General features: G+C 42.2%; 1 protein-coding gene across 7 annotated transcripts in view; it reads left to right on the top strand.

Annotated features, from left to right (window-relative positions):
• The window catches only part of MCC (MCC regulator of WNT signaling pathway), a 517,969-nt gene that overhangs the window by 441,840 nt on the left and 48,470 nt on the right, over nt 1–27,659 (top strand). For all 7 annotated transcript variants that reach the window (XM_073551638.1, XM_073551567.1, XM_073551693.1 and 4 more), the window contains 5 exons: nt 202–291; nt 394–542; nt 8,803–8,943; nt 11,936–12,036; nt 14,064–14,247. In XM_073551638.1, coding sequence (XP_073407739.1) covers nt 202–291; nt 394–542; nt 8,803–8,943; nt 11,936–12,036; nt 14,064–14,247 — 665 coding nt within the window. The remainder of the gene's footprint in view (nt 1–201; nt 292–393; nt 543–8,802; nt 8,944–11,935; nt 12,037–14,063; nt 14,248–27,659) is intronic.

The raw sequence follows: 27,659 nt of genomic DNA, 5'->3' as shown, positions 1-27,659 counted from the left end.
AGGGCCATTGTGTTCCTACGATAGATGAGCCACTGCCAGGATCATCTGACAATGGCTTACTCCACTTTCTCCATTGAAAATACAATTCACTTGGACAAGAGTTATCTCAGGTGTATGCACCACACGTTTGAGAACAATCTGTTTACCATTTAGGTACATTGCTGTGTATGTAATAATGGTATATGTCAATTTCTCTTGAAGATTGCAGAGCGTGTGAAGTTGTCAAAGACCAGGTCAGAATCTTCCTCATCAGAGAGACCGATTCTTGGCTCAGAGATCAGCAGCATAGGGGTGAGTATAGGGTGACAGTATCCCCCAAAATCAATGCTGTTCTTTCTACTACATAGTACATCTGCTTATATAACCATTTCTATAAAATCTTATGTATTGCAGGTGTCAAGCAGTGTGGCTGAACACCTGGCCCATTCCTTGCAAGATTGCTCCAATATCCAAGAGATCTTCCAGACACTTTACTCACATGGTTCTGCCATATCTGAGAGCAAAATTAGAGAGTTTGAGGTAGAAACTGAGAGGCTAAACAGGTAAGAAGCAAAAAAGAGCGCAATTAAATGTCTATATGCTCGTTCATGCACAGGAAAGAAGCAGCCGCAGTGTATGTGTTTGTGTGCCTATATGTATGTGTGTGTGTGTGTATATATATATATATATATATATATATATATATATATATATATATATATATATATATACACACATACTTACACACACATGTACACATTGCGTCCGTAAAGTCTTGGTGCACTTTTGACAAGTCACAGGAAAGCAACAAAAGACGATAGAAATGTGAAATCTGCACCAAATAAAAAGGAAAACCCTCCCAGTTTCTGTAGGATGATGTGGCAGCATGTGCACATGCGCAGATGAAGACCTATCACCGTGTATACAGAGAATCCCAGACGTTATTCACTCTGTTACACAGACGTCCTTACCCGTGTGTGGCAAGAATTTCACTATCATTTGGATGTGTGTAGGGCAACAAATGGAGCCCACATCAAACTGCACTGAATAGGTATGAAGCTGGGAGAGTTTTTCTTTTATTTAGCGCAAATTTCACATTTCTATCGTCTCTTGTTGCTTTCCAGTAACTGGGCAAAAGTGCACTATGACTTTACGGACATACTGACATACTGTGTGTGTGTGTGTGTGTGTGTGTGTGTGTATATGTATGTATATAGAGAGAGAGAGAGAGGGGGAGACATATTTGCAGCTAAACAGAGTTTTTGAATAAAAAAAGAAATACCTTGACCACACTGTGTAATTACAGTTCAAGGGCCCACTTACACTAGCGTATTATGCAGCCGAATGCTATCCAATGTTTTATCAGATCGCACTCTGCCCAATGTTACACTATGGCGCAATGCAAATCTGTGTTTATTTTCTCATACTAATTTGGCATTAGAAATCAATCGCAGCATACTGCGAGTAAGGCCGGGGTCACACTGGCGAGGAATACGGGAGAGTGAGAGGCGCAAAAAGCACGCATTAGACACGGGCAAATGATTCTCTATGGGGTCCCTCGCACCAGCCGTATATTTCTCATCCGTATTCTACGCTCCGTGCCACTCGCAGCATGCTGCGATTGTCAGCGTACTACGCCCGTAATACGCCAATGCAAGTCTATGGGTGCGCAAAAAATACGGATTACACACGGACCACACATGTGACTTGCGAGAAATACGCACCAGGTGTCTTTGAGCAAAGCCGGCAATTCAGTGCGCGATACAGTAAACTCACACTGACAGGTTTAATAAAGATAGAAAGAATAGATATAGACACATAGAATACATATATATATATATATATAATATATATATGCATTCTATGTGTCTATATCTATTCTTTCATTTCTTTATTAAAACTGTCATAGGGCTCCATTATATGTCCATTTTGCAAGCCTGCGAGAAAATCTCACCATACGGATGCCATACGGATTACATACGGATGCTGACATGCGCAAAATACGCGACCACACCTTGATTACGGATGACATACGGAGCACTGTTTAGGGGTCTGTCATCCGTATTACGCATGTAAAATACTGACCGTATTTTGCGCAGGTTAGTGTGACTCCAGCCTAACTCTGATATTCAGATCACGCACACTCATACAAGTCTATGGGTGCCTGTGAAACATCGGACTGCACTCTGATATCATCAACGTGCAGTCCGACAACCGCGGACATAGACAATGGAGAAATTAGAATTGAAGCACAGGTGAGGAGAAGACAAACTTCTCATGCAAGAGAATCTGATCGCACTAAAATGATACTTGCGTAATCGCCTTAGCATAATCTGCCATGTGAGAATCAACGGCAATGTGATCGAGCCCTGAAATCACAAGGCCAAAATTAAAAACAATTACCTTGAGAAAGTAGTAACCCTAGACCGTGTTATCAGTTCCAAGAATCCTGCACACAGTCTTGGACCTTACATAAAACGTATACTAAAGGCAGAATATAGAATATTATGTCCACAAATATAATCTCATAGTCAGAGTGATCCAACATCAACATATGAGTAAGTTTAGAAGGAGAAAGAGAAAACCAGAAGAGATACAGAGAGAAAAGCAGGAGGGAAGGTGTGAGGATGGGACGTTCTGCGTCTTTTAGTCTAAAGGACAGTGTTCTGCCTGGTCACTTCTTCCCGTTGCCTCCTGCTGTAAGTAATACTATATCTCCTCTTACTTGTTTTTTTCCTAATGGACTTCTCTCTGCCACTGCATAGGGCAACTTTACTGAACACCCTCCCGTAGCTTAGACCCCACATCTTTATTCCTCAGAGATCACAATAGTCTTAAAGTGGGGTAGCTGAGTAAACAGTTTCCACACGCCACGCTTTGGTTCTATGTGCCTGTCCCTCAGTACCATACAGCATACACTACATTTATAGGAGATAAGTGTGTGTGTCCGCACTTTTCTGCCTATGAGTCAAATATATCATGCAACCCAAATATATAACAAGAAAAGTAAAGCAAACGTGTACCAAGCTCAAAGTACCGATGAACCTGTAAGACCTGATTAGAATTGTGCCACCTTTTAAGAATTCAGACATACTAGCAGCTCTATATCTTAGTTTTTACTTTACGCCAGTTCTTTGTACGAGTCGTAAGCCAGGTTCACACGACTATATAAAAAATTATTTTTTTCTCATTTTTCATCCATGTGCAATCAGATTTTTTTTTGCGCACCCATAGACTTGAATGGGTGAGTCTCATCAGACACCTGGGAGGAACTAGAACATGCGGCCATATTTTTCAAACACAGATTCGGTCATTGAAAAAAAAAAAAAAAAATCGCTCATCTGCACTGCATTAATGAATAACATTGGTCCGAGTGCTGTCCATTTTGTCACGGAGAGCCCTGGATCGGAAAATACGGTCGTGTGAACGTAGCCTTGAAGTGGGACTGTCATTAAAGATATAAATGTGTGTATATTTATTTATATGTACCGTAACGTAGACCTACTATTGATCCAGTACTCCACTAATGGTTGGGAGCTCGGGATCCGGACCTCCTACTGGTCCACTAATTGCAGTGTTTATAATATATTATTATATGTGTGTGTGTACCTATGAATGTGTAATAGATATAATAATAATAATAATAATTTTTATTTATATAGCGCCAACATATTCCGCAGCACTTTACAATTAAGCGGGGACATGTACAGACAATAAATTCAATACAAGTTAAGACAATTCAAACAATGACATTAGGAGTGAGGTCCCTGCTCGCAAGCTTACAATCTACAAGGAAATGGGGGGACACAGTAGGTGAGAAATGCTTGTTAATTCAGGTCTGGCAATTATAATAGGGATTTTCATATAAAGCTGCATGATCCGGTCATCAGCCCGTGTGTTTAAGCGCAATAGACAAGTATCAAGTGCAGTTATCATGTGCATGAAGGGTGTGGAGACAGATGAATAGTAGGGTGCAGATTCAGAATAATATTTGGAAGGAGGGAACAGGGCAAAGTTAGCTTGCTGAGTAGTTGATGTGATAGGCTTCTTTGAAGAGATGGGTTTTCAAAGCGCGCTTGAATAGGTCAGGGCTAGGTATCAGTCTGATCGTCTGGGGAAGTGCATTCCAGAGAGCTGGAGCAGCACGAGAGAAGTCTTGGAGACGGAGGTGCGAGGTTCGGATTACGGGGGATGTTAGTCTTAGGTCATTTGTAGAACGGAGGGCACGTGTAGGGCGATAGACAGAGATGAGAGAGGAGATATAAGGCGGTGCAGAACAGTGGAGAGCTTTGTGGGTGAGAGAGATGAGTTTATACTGGACCCTGTAGCGAATAGGTAGCCAGTGTAATGACTGGCACAAGATGGAGGCATCGGTGAAGCGGCTGGACAGAAATATGACCCTGGCTGCCGCATTCAAGATGGATTGGAGAGGAGAAAGTTTGGTAAGAGGGAGACCGATCAGAAGAGAGTTGCAGTAGTCCAGACGAGAATGAATAAGAGCGACAGTAAGAGTCTTAGCAGTTTCAAAGGTGAGAAAAGGTCGGATTCTGGAGATGTTTTTAAGATGCAGGTGACAAGAGCGACTGAGTGATCGGATGTACGGAGTAAAGGAAAGTTCAGTGTCGAATATGACCCCAAGACAGCGGGCATGCTGCTTGGGAGTTATGGTTGAACCCTCCAGGGTTATTTCGATGTTAGGTAGAGTGAGGTTAGTAGAGGGGAGAAACACAAGAAGTTCAGTTTTAGAGAGATTTAGTTTCAGATAGAGGGAGGACATGATGCTAGAGACAGCAGACAGACAATCCTTGGTATTTTGAATTAGGGTAGGGGTGATGTCAGGGGAAGAAGTGTATAATTGGGTGTCATCAGCATAGAGATGATACTGGAACCCAAATCTGCTGATTGTTTGTCCAATAGGGGCAGTGTATAAAGAGAAGAGGAGGGGGCCTAGGACCGAGCCCTGCGGGACCCCGATAGTAAGGGGACGAGAAGAGGAAGAGGAGCCGGAAAAAGATACAGTGAAGGAGCGGTCAGAGAGGTAGGAGGAGAACCAGGAGAGGGCTGTGTCCTTGAGGCCTATAGAGCGGAGCATAGTGAGGAGGAGCTGGTGATCCACAGTGTCAAATGCGGCAGAGAGATCCAGGAGAATCAGCAGGGAGCAATGACCTTTCGATTTAGCTGTTATTAAATCATTAGAGACTTTAGTGAGGGCAGTTTCAGTAGAGTGTAAAGAGCGGAAACCAGATTGTAAGGGGTCGAGAAGAGAGTTATCCGAGAGATAGCGGATTAGACGGGAGTGGACCAGGCGTTCCAGGAGTTTAGAGATGAAGGGAAGGTTAGAGACAGGTCTGTAGTTAGCAGTGCAGTTCTGGTCCAGGGATGGCTTTTTAAGTAAAGGGGTTATGATGGCATGTTTAAATGAGGAGGGAAATATACCTGAAGAAAGAGAGAGGTTAAATATTTTAGTCAGGTGAGTGGTGACCACTGGTGAGAGAGACTGCAGGAGCTGTGAAGGAATAGGGTCACTGTTGCAGGTTGTAGGCCGAGCAGAAGCGAGGAGCTTGGAAACTTCTTCTTCTGAAACAGGCTCAAAGATGTCTAGTGAGCTTGAGGTGCGGCAGGGAAGGGGATCCAGGCACTGAGGAGATAGGGCTGAGATATCCTGATGTATGTGGTTGATTTTTTCTAGGAAATAAGTGGCCAGATCCTCACCGCTGAGGTTGGTGATGGGGGCCTGTACTTTAGGTTTCAGGAGGGAGTTTAAGGTTTCAAAAAGTCGTCTTGGGTTGTTGGATAGTGAGGTGATGAGGGTGGTGAAGTAGGATTGTTTGGCCAGATGAAGGGCAGAGTTATAGGTTTTGAGCATGAACTTATAGTGGATGAAGTCTTCTGCTAAGAGAGATTTTCTCCACTGCCGCTCTGCACACCTCGAGCAGCGCTGAAGAGAGCGTGTTTGTGTTGTGTGCCAGGGCTGCTTTTGTCTGTGTCGGGTCTTTCTGCGTATAGAAGGTGCTGCTTCATCTAGGGCATTCTTCAGTGTATTATTGAAGTGTGACAATGCTATGTCTGGACAGGAGAGGGTGGAGATGGGGGCTAAAGATGTGTGGAGATTGTCCCTAAGCTGTTGGGTATTAATATGTAATGACAATTACACTTATAATAAAATGTCTACCCTGGTCCTTAGTATGACAGTAGAAATGCTGGTGTGCGAGAAGAACAGCGAAACATACAAGGCAGTTTCGCACTCACCTTATGGGGAATATGTGCTCTGTTGGATGTACCTGGTGATGTTCACTGAAATTGTGTGCGGCTGTAATACTTCTTCTCCTACGACTGGAACAAACATAACAATTGTGCCAGTATAAGTGCCAGGAGGGCTTAAGACCCCTGGTCGTAAACTGGAAAAATCACCTTAATACATTTTTTCAATCTGTTGGCAAATTACATTCTTAAGAGAATACAGCAATATCTCTTTATTCCTGGCCTGGGCGTATGTGCTTTAATAAATTGCAATATTGGAAAGAATGTCAACCTGAAAATATTTGTTTGTTTGGAAAAAAAAAAATACATTCTCGAATGACATTTAGCGAGCACAGATTTTCCCTTATACTGCAGAAATATGACCAGTGATTGCCGAGAAGGTCTGTTGCTTTCTGCGGTAGGAGTAATATCACTTCAGTTTACTGGAGAGAGAAAATGTAACTGTAAAGGGAAAAACACTGCGCCCTTATTCCCAGAGAGCCGCTTCTTTGGAAACCTTTGCACGCATTCCAGATGGAACCGTTTGCAACAAGCTATTATGTCTAGCAATCATTAATATACAGGTAGAGAACATCCGAAAAGCTCTCTTGAGCAGCAATAAATCTGCCCCTAATCTGTCAGTGAGAAGCATATCACTCTTACCATCTGGGTTACCGGTGAGAAGAAATGAGAAGATTTAAAGGTTTATCCTCAGAAGAGAGCTAATGACTATACAGAGTGTGTGCGGCTATTGCATTATTTGTAGGAGTTGGGCGAGCTCTAACTCCTGCACAGCTTGTATAATTGATATGGCAGGGTTCTTATAAGGAGAACATATTGAGCAGTGCCCCAAACCATGCCAACTGCAGAAGAGACGGAAACGTTGGCAGGTGTCTGCTCACTTGGGTAGTGCCATCTTGTTTTTCCAGTTAGTGTAAACGGCACCTTGAATTTATTCCATGTTCTAGTAAAAGCTACAGTAAAACTGGAATTAAATGTCAGTCTGGGCTTTCATAAATTTTCTTGAAAAATCATGACCAAACCTATTGCAAGTGACAAGCCATTATATCCTTACCCATATAAATATTACGAACTTATAAATAACTTATCAAAGTAAAAAAAAAATAAATTGAATTTCAAGAACACAAAACCAATAAAAACACCCCAAAACGGGGACAGTGTAGCCAATATAGAGTCTCATTGTGGCATACAAAACAATTAGCTACAAATAATGCACATTTCATGAAAAGTGAACCCCAATAAACAAGGGGGAAAAGGGTCATCTTAACACAAAATAAGTTGCTAAATAAAATAGATTCATGGAAAGTTAATAGAACTCTTACTAAAGATAATAATACTAATTATGTAACCAAAACCCCCAAAAGGGAAATACCGGTAGAAACCCCGGCAGTAACTAGAAATCAATTAATGACCTGAACAAATCTGATGAACATTTACGTGACCCCTTAGCCACCAGTGATCGCCATATTGGTAATGTCACAGTGACAGACCACACTGCCCAGTACCCCGCATACATACTAGATTTGGGGGAGCTAGAGACCTCAGATTTTATTGTATCCACACTGTCTGGTGTAAGAAGCTGAATTGAGGGATGAGTAAGAACATGACCCATATATTAACTAGGGTCAGATGGCATTGGGTAAGGCAACTTTGGCTCTTTACACTGACATTTCTGCATGTGTTGAGCTGGGATGGAATTCAACTTTTTTTTTTTTTTTTACAGGCAATTTTTTGTTGGATATTTTTCAAACAACAATTATGCTTGGGCTACTTGGCAATGTATGTCACGCAAAATTGAGATTTTGGTGTTGAATTTGTGACATTGCATCTAAGTAGTTCCTGAGTTGCGACTGCGTTGCAACACAGGAAATCATATTTTTCCAAATCTGCTTGATTTGCTGGTTGCAAGTTGCACCTGACTCGCTTATCACAGACTTCAGTGCACGTTGCATGCCACGTATTTGGAATTTAGCTGTTTTTTTGTGCTTTCTTTCACGACGGAGCTGCAGCGCTAAAGAAGTCGTGGCAGCCAGTCATGATGCGCCAGCCATAGACTACAGTACACAATAGCGTATTTACTATGTGGCGCTCATCAGTAAATATGCCGGTCACTTTTCTTTTATTTAGATGGAGCTATTGAGAAACATCTATTGTAAGATCGTTGACTAATGACTGTAACTGGTATCCCCAGGCTTTCTTGTGTAACGTATGACCTGTTGTTGGGTATTTAACTCCAGAACAAGATCTCCCGAGTTCCAGTTATTGTTTTTAGATGGTTTATGCTAAAAAAAACCACACATTAACATTAATCATAACACAATATTATATGAGAGGAGAAAATGTACAATAGCAAAGCATTCTTTTTCCAGAGATTTTGTTAAACTGTGCGCCTCAACAATAGGCCAATATAATTATGATTATTGCACCTAAGTGCTTATTGATCTCAGGTTCAGCATACTCGGCTATATTTATTGCTCTCAGTGCAGTGCAGTCTTCTGGAAAAGTAGAAAAACAAGCTGTGATTTACATGGCAGGATAAAAATATTGATCTTTTCTCTGCAGTCGAATTGAGCACTTAAAATCCCAGAATGATTTGTTGACGATAACACTGGAGGAGTGTAAGAGCAATGCCGAAAGAATGAGCATGCTGGTGGGGAAGTACGAGTCAAACGCTACGGCCCTGAGGCTGGCTCTACAGTACAGGTACGTACCGCACACCAATTACCCTGTTCCTATGTCACTCGGGTAGAAATATAACTATGTTTGCAGGGCTTTAAAAGTCAAGTTTATATTAGATCTCTAAAGCAAACAGATCAGGATTTAAAAGGTGCAAACTAGAGTCCATTTTGTGGTATTTAAAAAAAGTCACTTTATATCTTGGATTGTACACAAGTCCATTTAGGACCATGTAACATATATCTGAACTACTATATTTTACTGAATCCAAGCTGGCATTTGGTTCCATCCATGGTTTTTGGCTGTGTCATTGAAATGGTTATTCACAAATGTGTAACTTATCTCTTATTCCTCCTGTCCAGAAAACAGGGCTTTGAAACCCAGAACTGGGTTCTGCACAACCCTGTCTTTAATAAAATGGAGGTGAATATGCTAAACTTCCGCTTCATTAATTGTCTATGGGATTGCCTGAAACAGCGCTGTACTTGGAGTATGTGCACCTCCACTCTGTCCAAGATAGGGCTCTACAGAGCCTGGCTCACAGCGATTTCTAAACTACTCACTATACAAGTGACCCTCCCCCACCTTTATTACCCAGAGAGCCACATTCAGCTCTCAGAAAGGGTCGTGAGCCACATCCAGACCCCTTGCTTCCGACCACCTAAAGTAGATGTACCCAAAGTCCCCTTTGCCATTATGACAACAGCCAAAACTTTCCCACAAAAATCACACTGAGCAGTATACTTGCATCCAGGGGTCCTTACCTTACCACGATTCAGTATTCTCACATCAAGCACTCCCATAACACTATCACATCCAATTTAAGCACCGCCTTCTACTGAAAGCATCATGCTATCCCTAGATTACTATATTTATCGCTAAACCCCCAATATGTGCATTCAGATTTGCTCTTCTGTGTGGGACAACTCACAAAACATTTGGAGATCTGCTCTTTGACCTAGTGCTAATTCACCAAGCTGCAGATAGCCGCGAGCAACACATCTGAGGCCCCCGAGCCACTTGTTGGAGACCCCTGCACTAAACTATGTATAGGAGATAACCTGTTAATGGAAGACTGAGCCACTATGGGGTGGAGAACGGTGTAATACTACCTATTACTCTAGATTACTAGTGTAACCAGTATGATATGTGAGCGATATACCCTGATATCATACAATCCTCAGTACTTCAGATGTCAGCTGTTAAGTTCCTCCATACACATGAGATTAACACTGGCCAAATTCAATGTTATCAATGTGTTTGGCTGACAGTCTAAAGGGCCTGTCACACAAAGTGATATCGCTAGCAATATCGCTATAACGTCACTGGTTTTTGTGACGTTATAGCGATATCGCTATGTGTGATACTTACCTCCGACCGCTCCCCCGCTGGTTATCGCTGTTTGCACGAGAACTTCCTGTACTGTTTCTCGTCGTCAGCTTCCTGCTGGGGCTTCCTGCTGTAACGACGAGCGACGCGTGGACGCTGGCGGGAGGACGTCAGGATCGCCTCGTCTGACACATAAGTAGCGACCCCCTACCGCTGCGATGTCTCTGGTGAGATCTGCCTGTGTGGCAGCTCACTAGCGACCACTTAGCGATGTACCAGCGATCCTGACCGCGTCATATCGCTGGTCAGGATCGCTGGTACATCGCTAAGTGTGACAGTACCTTTATGTTTATGGGGCTCCCAACAGATGATTGTCTGAGAGATAAGGAGCCAGCATGTCTGGTTTTATGCTGCCGATCCTGAGGATCTCTTCATCTAAGGGTCCCGTTACACATAGCGACGCTCCAGCGATCCCGACAACAATACGACCTGGTAAGGATCACTGGTACGTCGCTAGTAAGCTGTCAAACAGGCAGATCTGCTCAACGACGCAGCAACGATACGGCGATCCGTATAACGACCTCGGCGGTCGTTGGGACCTTGTCACACAGCAGCTATTCTGACAACTCAGACCTCGATAGGTGTGCTTCAGCGAGGTCGCTCGTCGTTATGGTGTCAAACACAGCGATGCATGCTGGCCAGCTTGATGCCAATGATCAAAAAATGGCCTAGGACATTCGAGCACGATCAGCGATATCGTAGTGGGGGGCCGGTCGCCACTATGTGTCACATGTGCTGGCGAGGTCGCTGTTGCATCACAAAACCTGTGACGTTTCAGTGATCTCGCTAACGAGCTCGCTATGTGTGAGGTACCCCTAAGCCACCGCCTCGGCAAAGTGAGCTGTCCTGTTTATGGGAGATGCCTACCAAGCAACCTCATCTGACAGCCATCTAAAGTTTATAGTGTTGATAATTGGAAAAATAGATTGGTATCTTGAACAACCAAGGCTATAAGGGGACAGGCCTGCATTCACAAACCAATTTAGATTTTTGATAGTTGGTTGTGATAGCATCAAATGTTATTAATGTTTTATTAGATATTTATCTTTTTGATGTATCTGAGGACGTTTTTTCAGTTGACACTCTGGGTAGCTATGGCCACTCCGCTATGTTAGAAGCCATGTTGTGTGCAGGTGTCTTTACAACTCTGCACATTCTCTTCAGAAGCCCCAAGATTTTTAAATTCATTAATATATGTGCCTTTATTTTGCCCTTGGCCTGAAGATAACCTTTGTCTGATTAATTTTTCCATTCACCTTTTTGACGTTGTATAATAATCCAAGAGGAGAATGATGCCCCAGCTAGCATATGTCATGTTTTCTGAAATCTAACGTCGGTGATCTATGTCACAGGGATTTTGTTTATTTTCTTCGACGTAGAGAACACGCAAGCTTATCCTTTTCGTTACAGGTCCTTTTCTTTTTATATCTCCTTTATTCTCAAGTTTAATCACATATGACATGTAATACCGATCAACTTTTATAACGCAGCAGAGATTTAAGGTCGGCAATGGGTCAGAGAATTAAGTGCTACCTTTGAGATGTCAAGATCCTCCGTGTTTGTCTTAAGATGATGTACAGTAGCTGGTCTAAGATATTGATCTGGTATTTCCCTTCTTCCTATGGTTTAGTGAGCAGTGTATCGAGGCGTATGAATTATTGCTGGCGCTTGCAGAAAGTGAGCAGTCTCTCATTCTGGGACAGTTCAGAGCTGCTGGAGTTGGAACTGTGGGTAAGAATTATTCTCCATCACAAACCTGAAATTATTGTCAGATAACATACTATTTATTGTGCACCTTCATGCTCCAACATTTATGGCCTATTGCACAACATTTCCTTGGCTGTGACTCACTTTCTGTCTGAATCTGACATATGGCAGCCAGCCAAAGCATTGACATGTTATAATTCATGCTCCAATTGACAGAAATAAAGGTGTCCCATTGGGTTGGGTCTTTATATCCTTTATACATAGGCATGTAAATGTATAGCCTTGGGATTACCAATTTGCATTCATTGTACAGCTCAATAAATGAAGTGGCATATGCCTGGAATAAAAAAAGGTCCAGTGGGTTCATGCTTTCTAATGGGACCTGATCCATAGTCCCCATACACATAGTGGTAGTGAAACGAGGAAGGCCACACTTGAGTATTCTTTGCTGCAGAATCATATGTTAACTATAATCCAGCAATACGATGTTGCAGAAATCTTGTACCATTGAATTAAAATTGTAATGTTAACTGCAGCTTGTAAAGCCTACCACAAACTATATAACATACACCCACTGTCATTACAAAGAATTATCTGTGAAAAAAACCCAAAATATTGAAATAGTTTTTCTTTTGGTCGTTTTTGTAAAATGCATATTGATGTGTCAGCTCACTAGTGTTGCATCTACATCACAATTATTTTAATCAACCGTGTCATGGTCAAACACGTCTGCAGCTCCTATGGTTAAAATCTGAGCATTTATAATACTCTTCTAATTAAAAATAGTTTTATTTTTTTTTAGTATTTGTTTAAACGATCTTTTGTGTTGTCTTCTTGGAGGTTTTCTATCCTTATATCTAAAATTAATATATGTTTATGAATATTTGATTATCCAAGTGATTTTCTGGGCACATGGATTATTAAAACATTGTAAATCCAGAAATGAAGAAGCTTCAAAATTTACATGCTGTTAAAATTTTGCTGTTTTTCTCAGCAGTCTTATGTGTTATTGCCATACTTCTGCTGCAGTAGTTGGAAACACATAATTTCCTGTCTGTGCTTTGAATGGCTCAGCCATTCGCTCTGAATGCTTATTTCTTGGCGTGGACTGTGATACTCAGCAAGCTGTGAGTGACTGGAGATGTGCGCAAAAAGAGGACACAGACATTGCAGGCGCCACACAGAATAAGTAACCTTATCAGCTTGTAACTTTATCCAGAGGCAATGGCGCTAGGCGTCCAGAATGCTGGATTACAGTAGAATAAATTACTACATTATGTCTCATTGATCCCCTACAGCACACCGACTCTGTGTGGTACCAGTGAAAGCACCTGTAACATTACTTACTATACAGGAGACTCGCGGGATAGCACACACTACATGAAGTGGGAGGGATATTGAAATGAAAAATCACTGTGTGCAGTAAGTTATCCATCTTCAAACGGTATAGGAGTCTCAAGATGGTGCTTCCTATTTATAGTGGATGAGTACTGAGAAGTGGGAGTGTCAACTATGCGACACATACAGGTTTGCCTCTTGGGAAATGTAGTTTAAAGACTCAGGAAGAGCTGGCAGGAAGTTTAGGATAATAACCAAGCACAAGGATGACTCCAGGGGGCTGAAAGAGAGCTAAAGTGGAAAATAAAGGTTACTGAGGCTTGGGGACTCGGACTCATTACAGTTACATCCAGATAGGCATCCTGTTTCTATATATTACGTGTGTGTGTGTATATATACAGTAGGGATTCTTTCACTGGTAGCTGGGTAGAGTTCACACAGTCATGAAACTTCTTCGTTCAAAGTAAGTTTTATTTAACTTAGAAAAAACTCCATGTAACGGAAAAAGAAACAAGCAGAAATGTCCATACACCTGCCATCCAGGCCCAGGCTTCGCAGGCCCAATCAATCACTTGCAAAGTTGCCCAGTTTCCAACAGGTCCTTCACCCAGCCAAACAGTTATGAGCATGGAGGTATAATGTAATGCAATTTGATCACCTGGTATAGCAATATGGTTATTTATCCAATTAATATTTCTGATTATATGATGAAGCTGAACAAACCGGGGATGAGAACATCACCCAGATGCTGAAAAGGGCACACGATTGTAGGAAAACCGCAGAGAATGCTGCAAAAGCTCTTCTGATGAAGCTGGATGGCAGCTGTGGCGGTGCCTTCGCGGTCACTGGATGTAGTGTCCAGCCATGGGAAAGTCTGTCGTCCAATAGCCATACAAGGTAGGATTTAATATACACTCTCTCAATGCTTATCTCAATTACATGTTTGTATGGATATGTCTCAAATCTTAACAGTGTGGAAAATGAGATTTCAGTGACTCTGCTGATAGTTTCACACCCTTTTTTTTTCTTTAAAGAATTTACTGGCGCCTAAAAGAAATTAGCTTTTCCCCCAAATATAGCATCACAAGGATATTAAAGGGAACCTGTCACCCCCCCCAGGCGTTTTTAAGTAAAAGAGCCACCTTATGCAGCACTAATGCTCCATTCTGTCAAGGTGGCTCTTTAATTTAGCGTCCCTTCCACCGCAGAAATAAGCGTTTTTAAAATTGGTAAGACATACCTGAAGTTTGACCGGGGGGCAGGTCTTTCCCCCTCGGACACACACGCCTCACATCCATCAGTCATGTCCTCCTTCAGTCTTTGCTCCGACTCCTCAGCGTTCATTTCAAATTCTGGCGCCTGCGCTGTACTATATTTTCTTGGGCATGCGCAGTTAGCGCTGCCCGTGCTCTGACACCACATCATATCCTTCCTATCGCGCCTGCGTGGACGCGCGGCCCGAGATCCCGCCCCGCAGTGTGAATAAATCAGAAGAGACTGCGGGGCGGGATCTCTGGCCGCGTGTCCACGCAGGCGCGATAGGAAGGATATGATGTGATGTCACAGCACTGGCGGCGCTAACTGCGCATGCCCAAGAAAATATAGTACAGCGCAGGCGCCAGAATTTGAAATGAACACTGAGGAGGCGGAGCAAAGACTGAAGGAGGACATAACTGATGGATGTGAAGCGTCTGTGTCCGAGGGGGAAAGACCTGCCCCCCGGTCAAACTTCAGGTATGTCTGACCAGTTTTAAAAACGCTTATTTCTGCAGTGGAAGAGACGCTAAATAAGAGCCACCTTGACAGAATGCAGCATTAGTGCTGGACAAGGTGGCTCTTTTACTTAAAAACGCCTGGGGGGTGACAGGTTCCCTTTAATGAAATATGGGAGTCCTAGTAATATAAAACACTCCTTTCTTGGTTGACCTTCACACATTTCTTGAACCTGATTAGAAGATTGACTTGTCCTATAAATGTCGCCACTGTTTGTGGTATTCGTGCCTTCCAGTGGTAAAGAATTACTGTGGCTTGATAGAGCAAACACAGGACAGAAGTCTAAGGATCTTGATCACTGGTTGTATGTATAAATAGAGAAATATGTTCTATCAATCAGCTAACCAGTAGGCAACAGACAAAGCCGTCTAACAGACTGGCAACCAGGTACATAAAGCGCCATTCCAGCATTTTTTTTGTTTGTTTTTTTTTACCGCTAGAGTGGTGCTTAAAATCTAAGCACCCTGTCTGATTCATTCCTGCATTTTCATCTGTTTTAGCCACTGTTCCAGTCCGTTTCCTGAGGTTGTGATAGGAGAGAATAAAAGGGAATGATAGATCTTTAATAGTATCAGATCAATGATGTCAATCATGAAATCTTTCCACTGATAATTCAGGGATCTGCCATAACTGTCCCATACTGCTGTAACCCTTTGGTTCGTAATGGCACTACTTCTATTTTTTCAGTTGGTCTCAACAATAATAGGGCATCCAGCATCCCTTGGTCAGAACCATAGAGGCATGATGCCTACCAGTGCTGCTACCACTTCAGCTGGGGTTCTGATTTGTTAAAGGATATGTACACCAACTACTGAGACAGGAAAGATGACACGTCATCCTCATAGTCATTTTATTGGTTTGCATTGAAGGCACCTTACAGTAATATATAGGTACAGTTTAGTGTCTTATACTAGATTATATGACTGTTTTGTGATGCTGTCAGGCGCAGGGCCGGGACTTCTCTGAAGACATTATAAAAAATGGTTCACTACTCTTGTTATTTTATACCGGTCTTTTTATTGCTCCTTGATATTGAAGACCCCAATTTATTAAGTTTGTTTAGATTATACTCTGGTATCAGCTGTTCTTATGTTTTTCCAGGTTTAATCATATCTCCTATTGCATATGACGACGTTGTTACTTTACTTGAGTTAATATTGTCATATTATCCCTTGTACTTATGCAATTCTCTAATTCTCCCTCCCCATCCTTCCCTCTCCCTACCCCCCTCCTGCCCCCTTCCTCCTTGTTTTTCTGTTCCCTCTCCCCCTACTATACCCTTTAAAAATATAATAAAAATTTTTGAAAAACAAAATAAAAATGGTTCACTAGACCAGTAATAACATGCAATGGAGAAATTGTATAATTGTTATACTATCCAATAGCGTACCATTCAGATCACAATGCCATTTTATTTAATTGCCTTTTAGCCGAGTCACTGATCTAATTTCTGGAGTGCGTTATCAGAAAGATATGAAGAATTACTAATTAGTTAATGAGGCTCTTAAGTTGATTACTTTTTCTTTTGCATAGTAGCCGACACATGTACTTTGGGTTTGCTCTTTATTTCTATTAAAAACCTGGAATCCTTGCAGCCCCAATGGCATTATTTACAACAAAAAAAAGAGAAGTACGGTATTTTGTATATTTTAGTTACTTTTTGTGAATAACTGGCGGTGCTTATTCTTTTTCATATTCAGAAATGATGCAGGTTATTAAACAGTTACTTAAATGGGAGATGTAGTTTTATGTTGGGTAAAAAGTTTATGCGAAAATTATTTGTTTCACCATCTTAAGTTAGCAAATAGTCGTCATCAATATTTCATAATGGTAACTTCATGCCAAGTGGAAGAATTAGGCTTTTTTGTCTTTAGCAGTACAGCGGCTGCTGATTAATGCTTGACGAGCTGTGCAACTTAATACAATACATGATGGGATGTTATTCCCTGGCTGATAACTGAGATCATACAACATTCCAGGCAGACATGTTAATGGATGACCTAACCCTCAACCAGCAGATGATTAGCTGTCCTCCTGAGATCCAGGAGGCTGTTTTCTAATGCAATACATATAGAGAAATATAAGCTGCTCTTGTAACCCCTTCACTGCCGACACGGGCTTCTTAGTATTACATTGCAATATATCTGATAACTCCTAGGATGGGATCTCATTTGTTGTGATGCCTAAAACCTTTTTGTTACTTAGGCCCAGCACAAACACTGATGTTAGTTTCAAAAGATGTAAAAATTTGGGTGCATGACATGTACCATGTTAATTGTTTTACATGTGGTATATATATATATATATATATATATATATATATATATATATATATATATATATATATATATATATATTTATTTATTTATTTTTTTGGTGGGGGGTGTTAAACTTTCAAAAATAAGTTACTAACTTACAATCATGTACCAATTCTATGACTGAGTAAGATAAATTTGTTGCATCATCTGCACTATTTTGTCGGTATTGGCAACTGATCTTTCTTCAACCTGTGCTAGTAAAAAGAAGTAAGCCAGTAAGCTTAAAGTTAGTCTGTCAGCAGGATTTTGCTAAGGAAACTACAGACACTGTCAGGTAGGCAATGTTAAACTGATTAAAATGATACATGGGGTGAAGAAATCCAACTTGTGGTTGTTGTGTAATCTGTGTTAAGGCCCCGTCACACACAGCGATCTCGCTGATTTTGTGACACATCACAAAATCGTGTGTGACGGGGATCAGCGACCGGCCCCCCTGCCAGTTATCGCTGATCGTGCAGCATTGGCCAGGGCCGTTTTTCGATCGCTGGTCTCCCGCTGGCCAGCGAGAGATCAGCGACGCTGGTTTCTAATGTAAACATCGGGTATCCAGGAGCCGCGGCTACTGGATACCCGCTGTTTACCTTGGAAACCGGCGTACACGCTGGTTTCCAAGGTAAACATCGGGTATCCAGGAGTCGAGCAGCTCCTAGATACCCGATGTTTACCTTGGAAACCAGCGTGTACGCCGGTTTCCAAGGTAAACAGTGGGTATCCAGGAGGGTATGCCGATTCAGCCTGAGAGAACAATGGCAGCATGCTGTGATCGGCAGCGAGACTCTGCTCATTCACACACATATAAGTCTACAAGTTTGAGTGAAACATCTCAGAGCACTCGGATGTCACCCGAGTGCAGTGCGATTCCCATGCCGACAGCAGAGGAGAGAAAGCAATTACTTCCTCCGGCTCCTTCACACGTGATGTGCTCCTTCTGTTCTCTCATGCGAGAGGCTCGGAGCCCAGAGCACTGACACTGGATCACGCTCGCAGCAGAGCAGGAGCCGAGGGTCTTTGGCATATCGCATCTGATGCTATACACTAGTGTGACTCCGGCCTTAGTCTGAAAGTCCCCTTTAATTTCCATGTGCTCTATAATATATACTGTATGTAAACTGGAAATGTTGATTTTAGTTTCAGATTCCTAATATATACACAGTTGCTATGGAGATTACAATTTAATTTCCTACTTTAATGAGCAGAGGTTCACCTTGGGGAATTTATGGTTATGTACTTTGGAATTGCTTTTACATGTATTCCCTAGCCTAAATGTAATGTTAGAATTACTGCCTTTAGTAGATACAAGAAATTTTGATGACTAAACAGGTTAGCTTTGGAAACGTAAATTCCCAGTAGTTGCAATAGTAGTATGTTCTCTCTCTCTTTCTCTCTATGACTACTATGGAAAATAATAACAATTCTGCTAACAGTTGTTAATAAGTTATATATACTGTATGTGACTTCTAGGATTGCTACTTCCAATAGGTGACACTAGAGTTCTATTCCTCTTTCTCTCTAAAGAAACAATTTGCATATTTCCCAGAGGAGCATTGCGGCTTTAAGTCTCCTCATCTCGGCATGTTTAGCATGTCATTCTCCGCAAGGAGAAACTATACTTGTTGGATATCAGACGCCTCTCACCCAGCCAAACCAGATCTCACGCTTTGCACTGACGAGGGACAGTACCCCGAAACAGTGTCTGCAAATTGAGATTCTGGTTTTGGCTTTTATCCTAAGTCATGTAACAAGGCTTGTTAAAGGGTCGACATTGACTTTTAGGATTGCTACTTCCAATAGTTGGCACTAGAGTTCTAGTCCTTTTCCTCTCTGAAGAGACAATTGGCATATTTCCCAGAGGAACATTGCGGCTTTAAGTCTCCTCATCTCGGCATGCTCAGCATGTCATTCTCCGCAAGGAGAAACGATACTTCTTGGATATACTATATGTAAAATTGATTTAAACAGGTAATTTTCTGATGACACATTACCATCACATGTCGCTCAGGTTTTTGAGATCTGTCTCACTCCCACAAAAACTATAACAATGTCAATGGGGACAATTGGGCAGCACGGTGGCTCAGGGGTTAACACTGTGGCTTTGCAGTGGTCCTGGGTTCAAATCACCAAAGAAAACACGGAGTTTGTATGTTCTCCCCTTGTTTGCGTGGGTTTCTTCCAGGTCCTCTGGTTTCCTCCCACTCTCCGAAGACATACTGATAGGGAATTTAGATTGTGAGACCCAATGGGGACCGCGATGACAGAGTAAACTTAGAGACTTGTAGTGATACCCACATCACACCGGTCTGTCAGCGTCCTCTGCTGGTGGGGATGGGCATGCGACTACTGCGGCCAATCATTGGCTGCAGCAGTGTACAATGCATAATTGCTGTGGTCAGTGATTGGCTGCAGCCAGAACATGCGCGTCCCCAGCAGCAGAGAAAGCTCGGACACGTGCGTCGTGCAGGAGGCCCAGTAGGAGCGTCGGGGTATCAGTGAGTATTCTGTTCTTTTTTCTGCACATCTCCAGTATTTTCATGCAACTTTTTTGATCCTGTGTGTACAATTAAATCTGTTTGTCCTTTTAATGCCTTTATAAGAGAGATGTAACATTTCCTCTAAATGTAGAAGTAAAACAGCAATGACTCTTTAATAGCCCAAACCTGTGTGTGATTTGGTTGGAAATTACTGAATTATATCTGAAAAATATTTAGAATTGAGAGTCCTCAGTGACTGGTATCAACCACTGAGGACTCTCAATTCTAAATATTTTTCTTTCTACTGGCTAACACGGTGCAAAGATATGTCTTTCCTAATTTTATCAGAAAACCCATAATATTATGTTGTCAGAAGCCCTATCCTAAAGGTTTTACACAGCCATTCACCTTGGCGGGTGCTATTAGATGCTTGACGCCAAATAATTAGTAACAGCCTCATATTTTAGTAGCGCTCAATATCAGTCAGGCACAGCTAGCAGATTGAAATCTGGAGCGAAGCCTGCCATTGTGGATGAGCGTGAGAGCAGGGGACCTGCAGCCAGTGTGAACACGCGGCAGACGAGACGGATACCCTACAGCCAGTTTGCCCATTCTGCTGATTTATGCCCCAGCGGTTCTTTGGTTGGCAGAGCGTTGCATATTCAGCAGGGAAAGCGTCTGCAGAGATCTGCATGTGACCGTACACAATTATATTCTTCCCCGTGATTCAGGGCTTTGTTAATTCTATTCTCCACATGTTTCTTGGTTCTCCTTGTTGACAGATTGACAGCCATTGGCCTAGCTCGGAGCGGAGCAGAAGTTTCTTTTTTCCCGCCTTGTGTCAGGACTCTCAGGAGGCTTTGCTGGCATCTTTGGTAAGGGATGCTTTTCTGTGAACGCTGCAATAATTAGGACAGGGAACAGTTTCTAAAATTCAGAATGGAATTATTATTAAACAATTCTGTCACAGACAAAAGTCTGTCCCAGGGTTCATATTCCAGTGTAGTGGTCTACAGCTTCATATGCAATGCACCTTCATTTCCGGAATTATGTCTTTCAGTTAATATTAGCAAGAATATGAATAGATTAGAATTAAGCGGTTTAGAGACACCACGTGGAAGATGTATTGGATTATCCAGTGAATGGTAGTGTGCTACAGTGTGGAGAAAAGGTGCAAAAGACAGATAACAATGCATCAAGGTAATGTGATAAGCGTCTCTGAAAAGTGTGAAGGTTGGAGAACAATGCGCTTAGGTCAGGATCAGCGGGAAACTAAGGACTGTCCATAACTGGCATTAAGCGATTATTGTAACTACAGGATTTTTGGTGTAGAGGTAGTAATGCCAGGAAAGGATCCCTGTATATGCACCATTATGAAGATTTTAGAAACATTTCAATTAAATAAATGTTTAAATAAAAAGTTCTCTCAACGTTTAGCTACCTAAGTGTTTCTTGATCACTCTTAGACCGTTTTATTACGCGTTTGCTCAATAGAAGATTGAGGATAATTCGATGACTGAACGTGAAAAAAAATAAGTGAAAGTGGATACAATCCTTAACAAAAAAAACAGCTGACCATCTAATGTGTATTGGGGCACACAATAATTCCCCTCCCCAACAGATGAAGTCAGGGAAAGGAAGCATAGTGAATTTCAGTATCTGAACCTTTTGTTCTTCCTCGAGAGTCACCATATTAAAAATACATGTACACTCTGCTATTCTAAGCATGCTAGTGTATGGGGTCTGGAGCAATAGCTGTTGGCCCATCGAGTATTCGCCAACAGCTGTTGAGCGTGTACCGACGTACAGGAGAGGCATATCTTCATGAATGTTATGGAAAGGGCATTAGAGTAATAGCATATGCTGGCTTACAATCACTAATGCCATTTTGATGCTATCTGTCAACATTTAAGTGAAAAAAAATGCTATGACCCCCCCAGGAAGACCCTCACTAGTGACAGAGACATAAAAAAGCTAGACTGCAGTTTGCCAAAATGTATGTAAGCAAGCCAAAATCCTTCTGATAAAGGGTTTTGTGGACAGATGAGACCAAGATAGAGCTTTTTGGTAAAGGGCATTGTTCTACTGTTAACCGAAAACAGTGAGTGAGGCCTGTAAAGAAAAGAACACAATACCTATGGTTAAATATAGTGGAGGTTCAAAGATGTTTTGCTGCCTCTGACACACTGGGTGCCTTGACTGTGTATTTATGGCATCATGAAATCTGAAAATTAATAAAAGATTTTGGATTGCAATGTAGTGCCCAGTGTCAGAAAACTAGGTTTGCATCCTAGGTCATGGGTCTTCCAGCAGGACAATGACCCCAAACATACTTCAAGAAGCACCCAGAAATGGATGGAAACAAAGCGCTGGAGAGTTCTGAAGTGGTAAACAAAGCTAGAAAAAAAATATTCTTCTAAAAATATTATTTATTTAAACAATTGTTAAAATTATTAGGAATAAATAGACAACATAAATTTCTATACACAGATAATTACTAAGGTTAAGGGGTAAAAAAATCTACTCTAAAGTTCCTAATGGGACCCTATTTTTACCCCTTCCTGTCAGCAGAGGTTGGCACCCTAATATAAGCAATATGGCGTTCCCGCTCAACGTGGACTGACCCTATTGATCTCTATAGAACCCTAATTCTACGTTGAGCACCCAACCATGTATCAGCTAATCTAATATATAAAGCTCAAAGTGTGTATGTGTGTGTGTGTGTGTATATGTCCGGGATAGGCATCAGCACCGTCGCAGCTACAGCCACAAAATTTGTCAGTCACACGTCTGGACCCCGAGAGCATCCTAAGCTATGTTGTGAGGCGAAACTTTAACCCTGCGTGCTCCAATTCACCAAATAATTTTGCCCCATCTACATAATGGGGAAAAGTGTGTTCGTGTCAAGCCCCGCCCCTCATTATGATGTCACAATGGTTGCCATGGCGAGCTGATGTCATCAAGCCCCGCCGCTCATTATGATGTCATCAAGCCCCGCCGCTCATTATGATGTCATAATGGTTGACTATGGGATGGAGGATGTGTGATGGGTATATGGGCACTGGACTGTGGGATGGAGGATATGTATGACGGGTATATGGGCACGGGCCTATGGGATGGTGGATATGTATGACGGGTATATGGGCACGGGACTATGGGATGGAGGATGTGTGATGGGTATATGGGCACTGGACTATGGGATGGAGGATATGTATGACGGGTATATGGGCACGGGACTATGAGATGGAGGATATGTATGATGGGTATATGGGCACGAGACTATGGGATGGAGGATATGTATGACGGGACTATGGGATGGAGAATATGTATGATGGGTATATGGGCGCGGGACTATGGGATGGAGGATGTGTGATGGGTATATGGGCACTGGACTATGGGATGGAGGATATGTATGAGGGGTATATGGGCATGGGACTATGAGATGAAGGATGTGTGATGGGTATATGGGCATTCGACTATGGGATGGCGAATATGTATGATGGGTATATGGGCATGGGACTATGGGATGGAGAATATGTATGATGGGTATATGGGCATGGGACTATGGGATGGAGAATATGTATGATGGGTATATGGGCACGGGCCTATGGGATGGTGGATATGTATGATGGGTATATGGGCACGGGACTATGGGATGGAGGATAATTATAATTTGTTATAACTAACCACAGTTAGTTACTATGCCCGGGCAGCGCCGGGGTCTTCAGCTAGTCTAATATATAAAGCTCAGTGTGGGTGTGTATGTGTGGGTGTGTATGTGTGTGTGTGTGTGTGTGTGTGTGTATATGTATGTCCGGGATTGGCATCTGCACCGTCGCAGCTGCAGCCACAAAATTTGACACAGTCACACGTCTGGATCCCGAGAGCGTCATAGGCTATGTTGTGAGGCGAAATTTTAACCCCGCGCGTTCCAGTTCACCAAACAATTTTGCCCCTATCTACATAATGGGGAAAAAGTGTGTGTGTGTGTCAAGCCTCGCCCCTCATTATGATTTCATAATGGTTGCCATGGCGACACTGATGTCATCATATGTTGCAAGCCCCGCCCCTAATTATGATGTCATAATGGTTGCTATGGCGACGCTAATGTCATAATAGGATGCAATGGTGAAGATGCTGTCACAATGGTTGTCATGGTGACAATGATGTCTTAATAGGTTGCAATGGTGACGGTTATGTTATAACGGTTGCCATGGTGATGATGATGTCATAATGGGTATATGGGCACGGGAATATGGGATGGAGGATGTGTGATGGGTATATGGGCACTGGACTATGGGATGGAGAATATGTATGACTGGTATATGGGCACGGGACTATTGGATGGCGGATATGTATGACGGGTATATGGGCACGGGACTATTGGATGGTGGATATGTATGATGGGTATATGGGCATGAGACTGAGACAAAGGATGTGTGATGGGTATATGGGCACTCGACTATGGGATGGCGAATATGTATGATGGGTATATGGGCATGGGACTATGGCATGGAGAATATGTATGATGGGTATATGGGCATGGGACTATGGGGTGGAGGATATGTATGATGGGTATATGGGCATGGGACTATGGGGTGGAGGATATGTATGATGGGTATATGGGCATTGGACTATGGGAAGGAGGATGTGTGATGGGTATATGGGCACTCGACTGTGGGATGGAGGGATATGTATGATGGGTATATGGGCACGGGCCTATGGGATGGTGGATATGTATGATGGGTATATGAGCACGGGACTATGGGATGGAGGATAATTATAATTTGTTATAACCAACCACAGTTAGTTACTATGCCCGGGCAGCGCCGGGCTCTTCAGCTAGTAGTAAATAAATTAAAAATTATCCCAATAATGTTACTACACCAAGTACGGTACATGTAAAATTTTCAAACTATGAAAAACAGGAGCAATAGCTAAAGATACCCCATATACAGTAATCTTAACGATGCTAAATTTGAGAGTCAGAAAAAGGACTAATATTAATCCCTCTATCACACAATGGCAATAACAGCTGTTCTTTGATCACACACAATATCCCTTAATATCAGTTGATGCACAGTGACATTAATATAAAGTTATCTGCTTATCTGCATACTCAATAAGAAGCAATTCCCAACTGGTTTCCCCCCCCCTCTCCATTCTAAGGATTCATCAGGGAATAGGGGTAAGGTACAGAGGTGCATCATAACCTGCAGTAATGGATCCAATGGATGTGAATTTCTTGATACATGTTTGGTTGCTCAATTTAGAATTCGGATTTTATAGGGACCAATAGGGTCAGTCCACATTGAGCGGGGGTGTCATATTGCTTATATTATGCCAACCTCCGCAGACAGGTAGGGGTAAAACTAGAGTTCCATTAGGAACTTTAGAGCATATTTTTTACTCTTTAACCTCAGCCATAATTTGTGTATGCTTATTCATGTTGTCTATTTATTCCTAATAAGTTTAACGATTTTTTAAATAAAGAATATTTTTAGTTTTTTATTTTCTAGCTTTGTTCACTTGTTCTGAAGTGGCCAGCAATGATTCCGGTTCTAAATCCCATTGAACACCTGTGGAGAGATCTTAAAATTACTGTTGTGAGAAGGCACCCTTCAAATAAGAGAGACCTGTATCAGTTTGCAAAAAGCGGGGGCGTAACTACCGTGGTCGCTGCAGCAATTAGGCATGGCGGGTAAGAGACCTGCCGAAGCCAACAAATGCTTCAACTGGATATGCATCCTCGGAAGCACAATCAGCTGAAGTTTACTACGGTGCACAGACCCGCAGCAATACTGGCTGGCGGCCAGTCAGAGACCAGCAGCTGACATCGGAGGAGGGGAGCATGGCAGTGACATCATGCACTCCAGTCAATTGCACGCTAATGTCAGCTGCCGGCTCCAGAAGAGGATGCCACGCGGCAGGGAGCAGAGGGGAGGGTGTTTTTTTTTTTGTTTTTTTTTTTTTTTTAAGTGAGTTAGACAATTGCCCTATTACTACATGAATGACTATGGACTGTGCATTATATTACAGGATGACTATGGGCTGTGCATTATATTACAAGGATGACTATGGGCTGTGCATTATACTACGTGGATGACTATGGGATGTGCACCATACTACATGAATGACTATGGGCTGTGCATTATACTACATAGATGACTATGGGATGTGCACCATACTACATGAATGACTATGGGCTGTGCATTATACTACATAGATGACTATGGGCTGTGCATTATACTACATGGATGACTATGGGCTGTGCATTATACTACATGGATGACTATGGACTGTGCATTATACTACATGGATGACTATGGCTGAGCACTATATTATACTAGCTGAAGAGCCTGGCGTTGCCTGGGCATAATAGCTAACTGGTTATGGTTAGTTATAACAAACTATAATGATTATATCTATATATGCAGGGTGGTCCAAAAGTAGGTGGACAGAAAATAATATTTATTTTGATTTATATATAAAATTATATTTACTAACACAAGCATAACATTGACAATTAAATTTTATTCTGAACAATAATACAAAAGCCCTTAAATGTTATCAGTGCAGGAGCTCAAACTGTTTTCCATCACAATTTGCATGGCTTTGAAGTCTGCCTCTTAGGCTAGATTCACACTAGCTTATTTTCCACGCAGCGCTCGGCGCCGCTAAGCCCCCCCCCGCCGGCTCCCTGCCCGCCCCATCCAGTCATCGCCGTTCGCACACGGCTGCATGCGATCTGCGCACCCTATCTTTAGCATAGGGTGCGCTGGCCTGCGCTAGTAGGATTTTAGCGTGCGCTGCGCACTTTTGAAGGTGCGCCGTGCGCGCCAAAATGCAACATGGTACGTTCGGTGCACCTTCAAAAGTGCGCAGCGGACGCTAAAATCCTACTAGCGCACGGTCTGTATACCCTATGCTAAAGATAGGGTGCGCAGATCGCATGCAGCCGTGTGCGATAGTAGGCGGCGATAACCGGATGGGGCGGGCAGGGGGCGGGGCTGCGTGGAAAATAAGCTAGTGTGAAACTAGCCTTACGCTTTGACAAACATTTTTGCACAAGTCTCTTTGGGTATTAATTTCTTGAAATGCATCTCTTATAGAATTTTTCAAATCGCTGACACTTTTTGGTTTTCGACTATAAACTTTGTCCTTGAGTACTCCCCAAAAGAAAAAATCCATTGGGGTCAAGTCTGGTGAACGTGCTGGCCAATCAAGTGGGCCTCTTCGGCCAATCCATTTATTAGCAAATGTTTCATCAAGATACTCGCGGACTACTCTTGAATAATGTGGAGGGGCCCCATATGATGGAAAATAAAGGTCATTTGAATTAGGCTGTTGCTGTAACTGGGGAACAACTTGATTCGTTAGAATTTCGAGATGCTTATCTCCTGTGACTATTCCATAAAAAAAAAAAAAAAATGGGCCAAAAACAACAAAACTTGAAAATACCACCCCAAACATTGACACCAGGCTCATTTAGTTGTTGCTCTAATGTTAAATGCATGTTCTCATTATACCAGTAAATACAATTATGTCTGTTAATATGGCCAGATAATTTGAAAGAAGCTTTATCACTCCACATAATGTTATCTAAAATTACTGGATTTTCTTCAATTTCATTAAGCATAATCTCACTAAATTGCAGCCGCCTGTCTGGATCATCCTCCAATAAACCATGAATTAGTTGTGGACGATAAGCTTTAAACCCAATAGATTTCAGGATTCGCATGATGGAAGC

This window comes from Dendrobates tinctorius, unplaced genomic scaffold (genome assembly GCF_039654945.1).
Source record: "Dendrobates tinctorius isolate UK_male_01 unplaced genomic scaffold, ASM3965494v1 ptg000003l, whole genome shotgun sequence".
Lineage (NCBI taxonomy): Eukaryota > Metazoa > Chordata > Amphibia > Anura > Dendrobatidae > Dendrobates > Dendrobates tinctorius.
The sequence above is the reverse complement of the archived record's forward strand: the minus strand, read 5'-3'. Positions and strand labels throughout refer to the sequence as shown.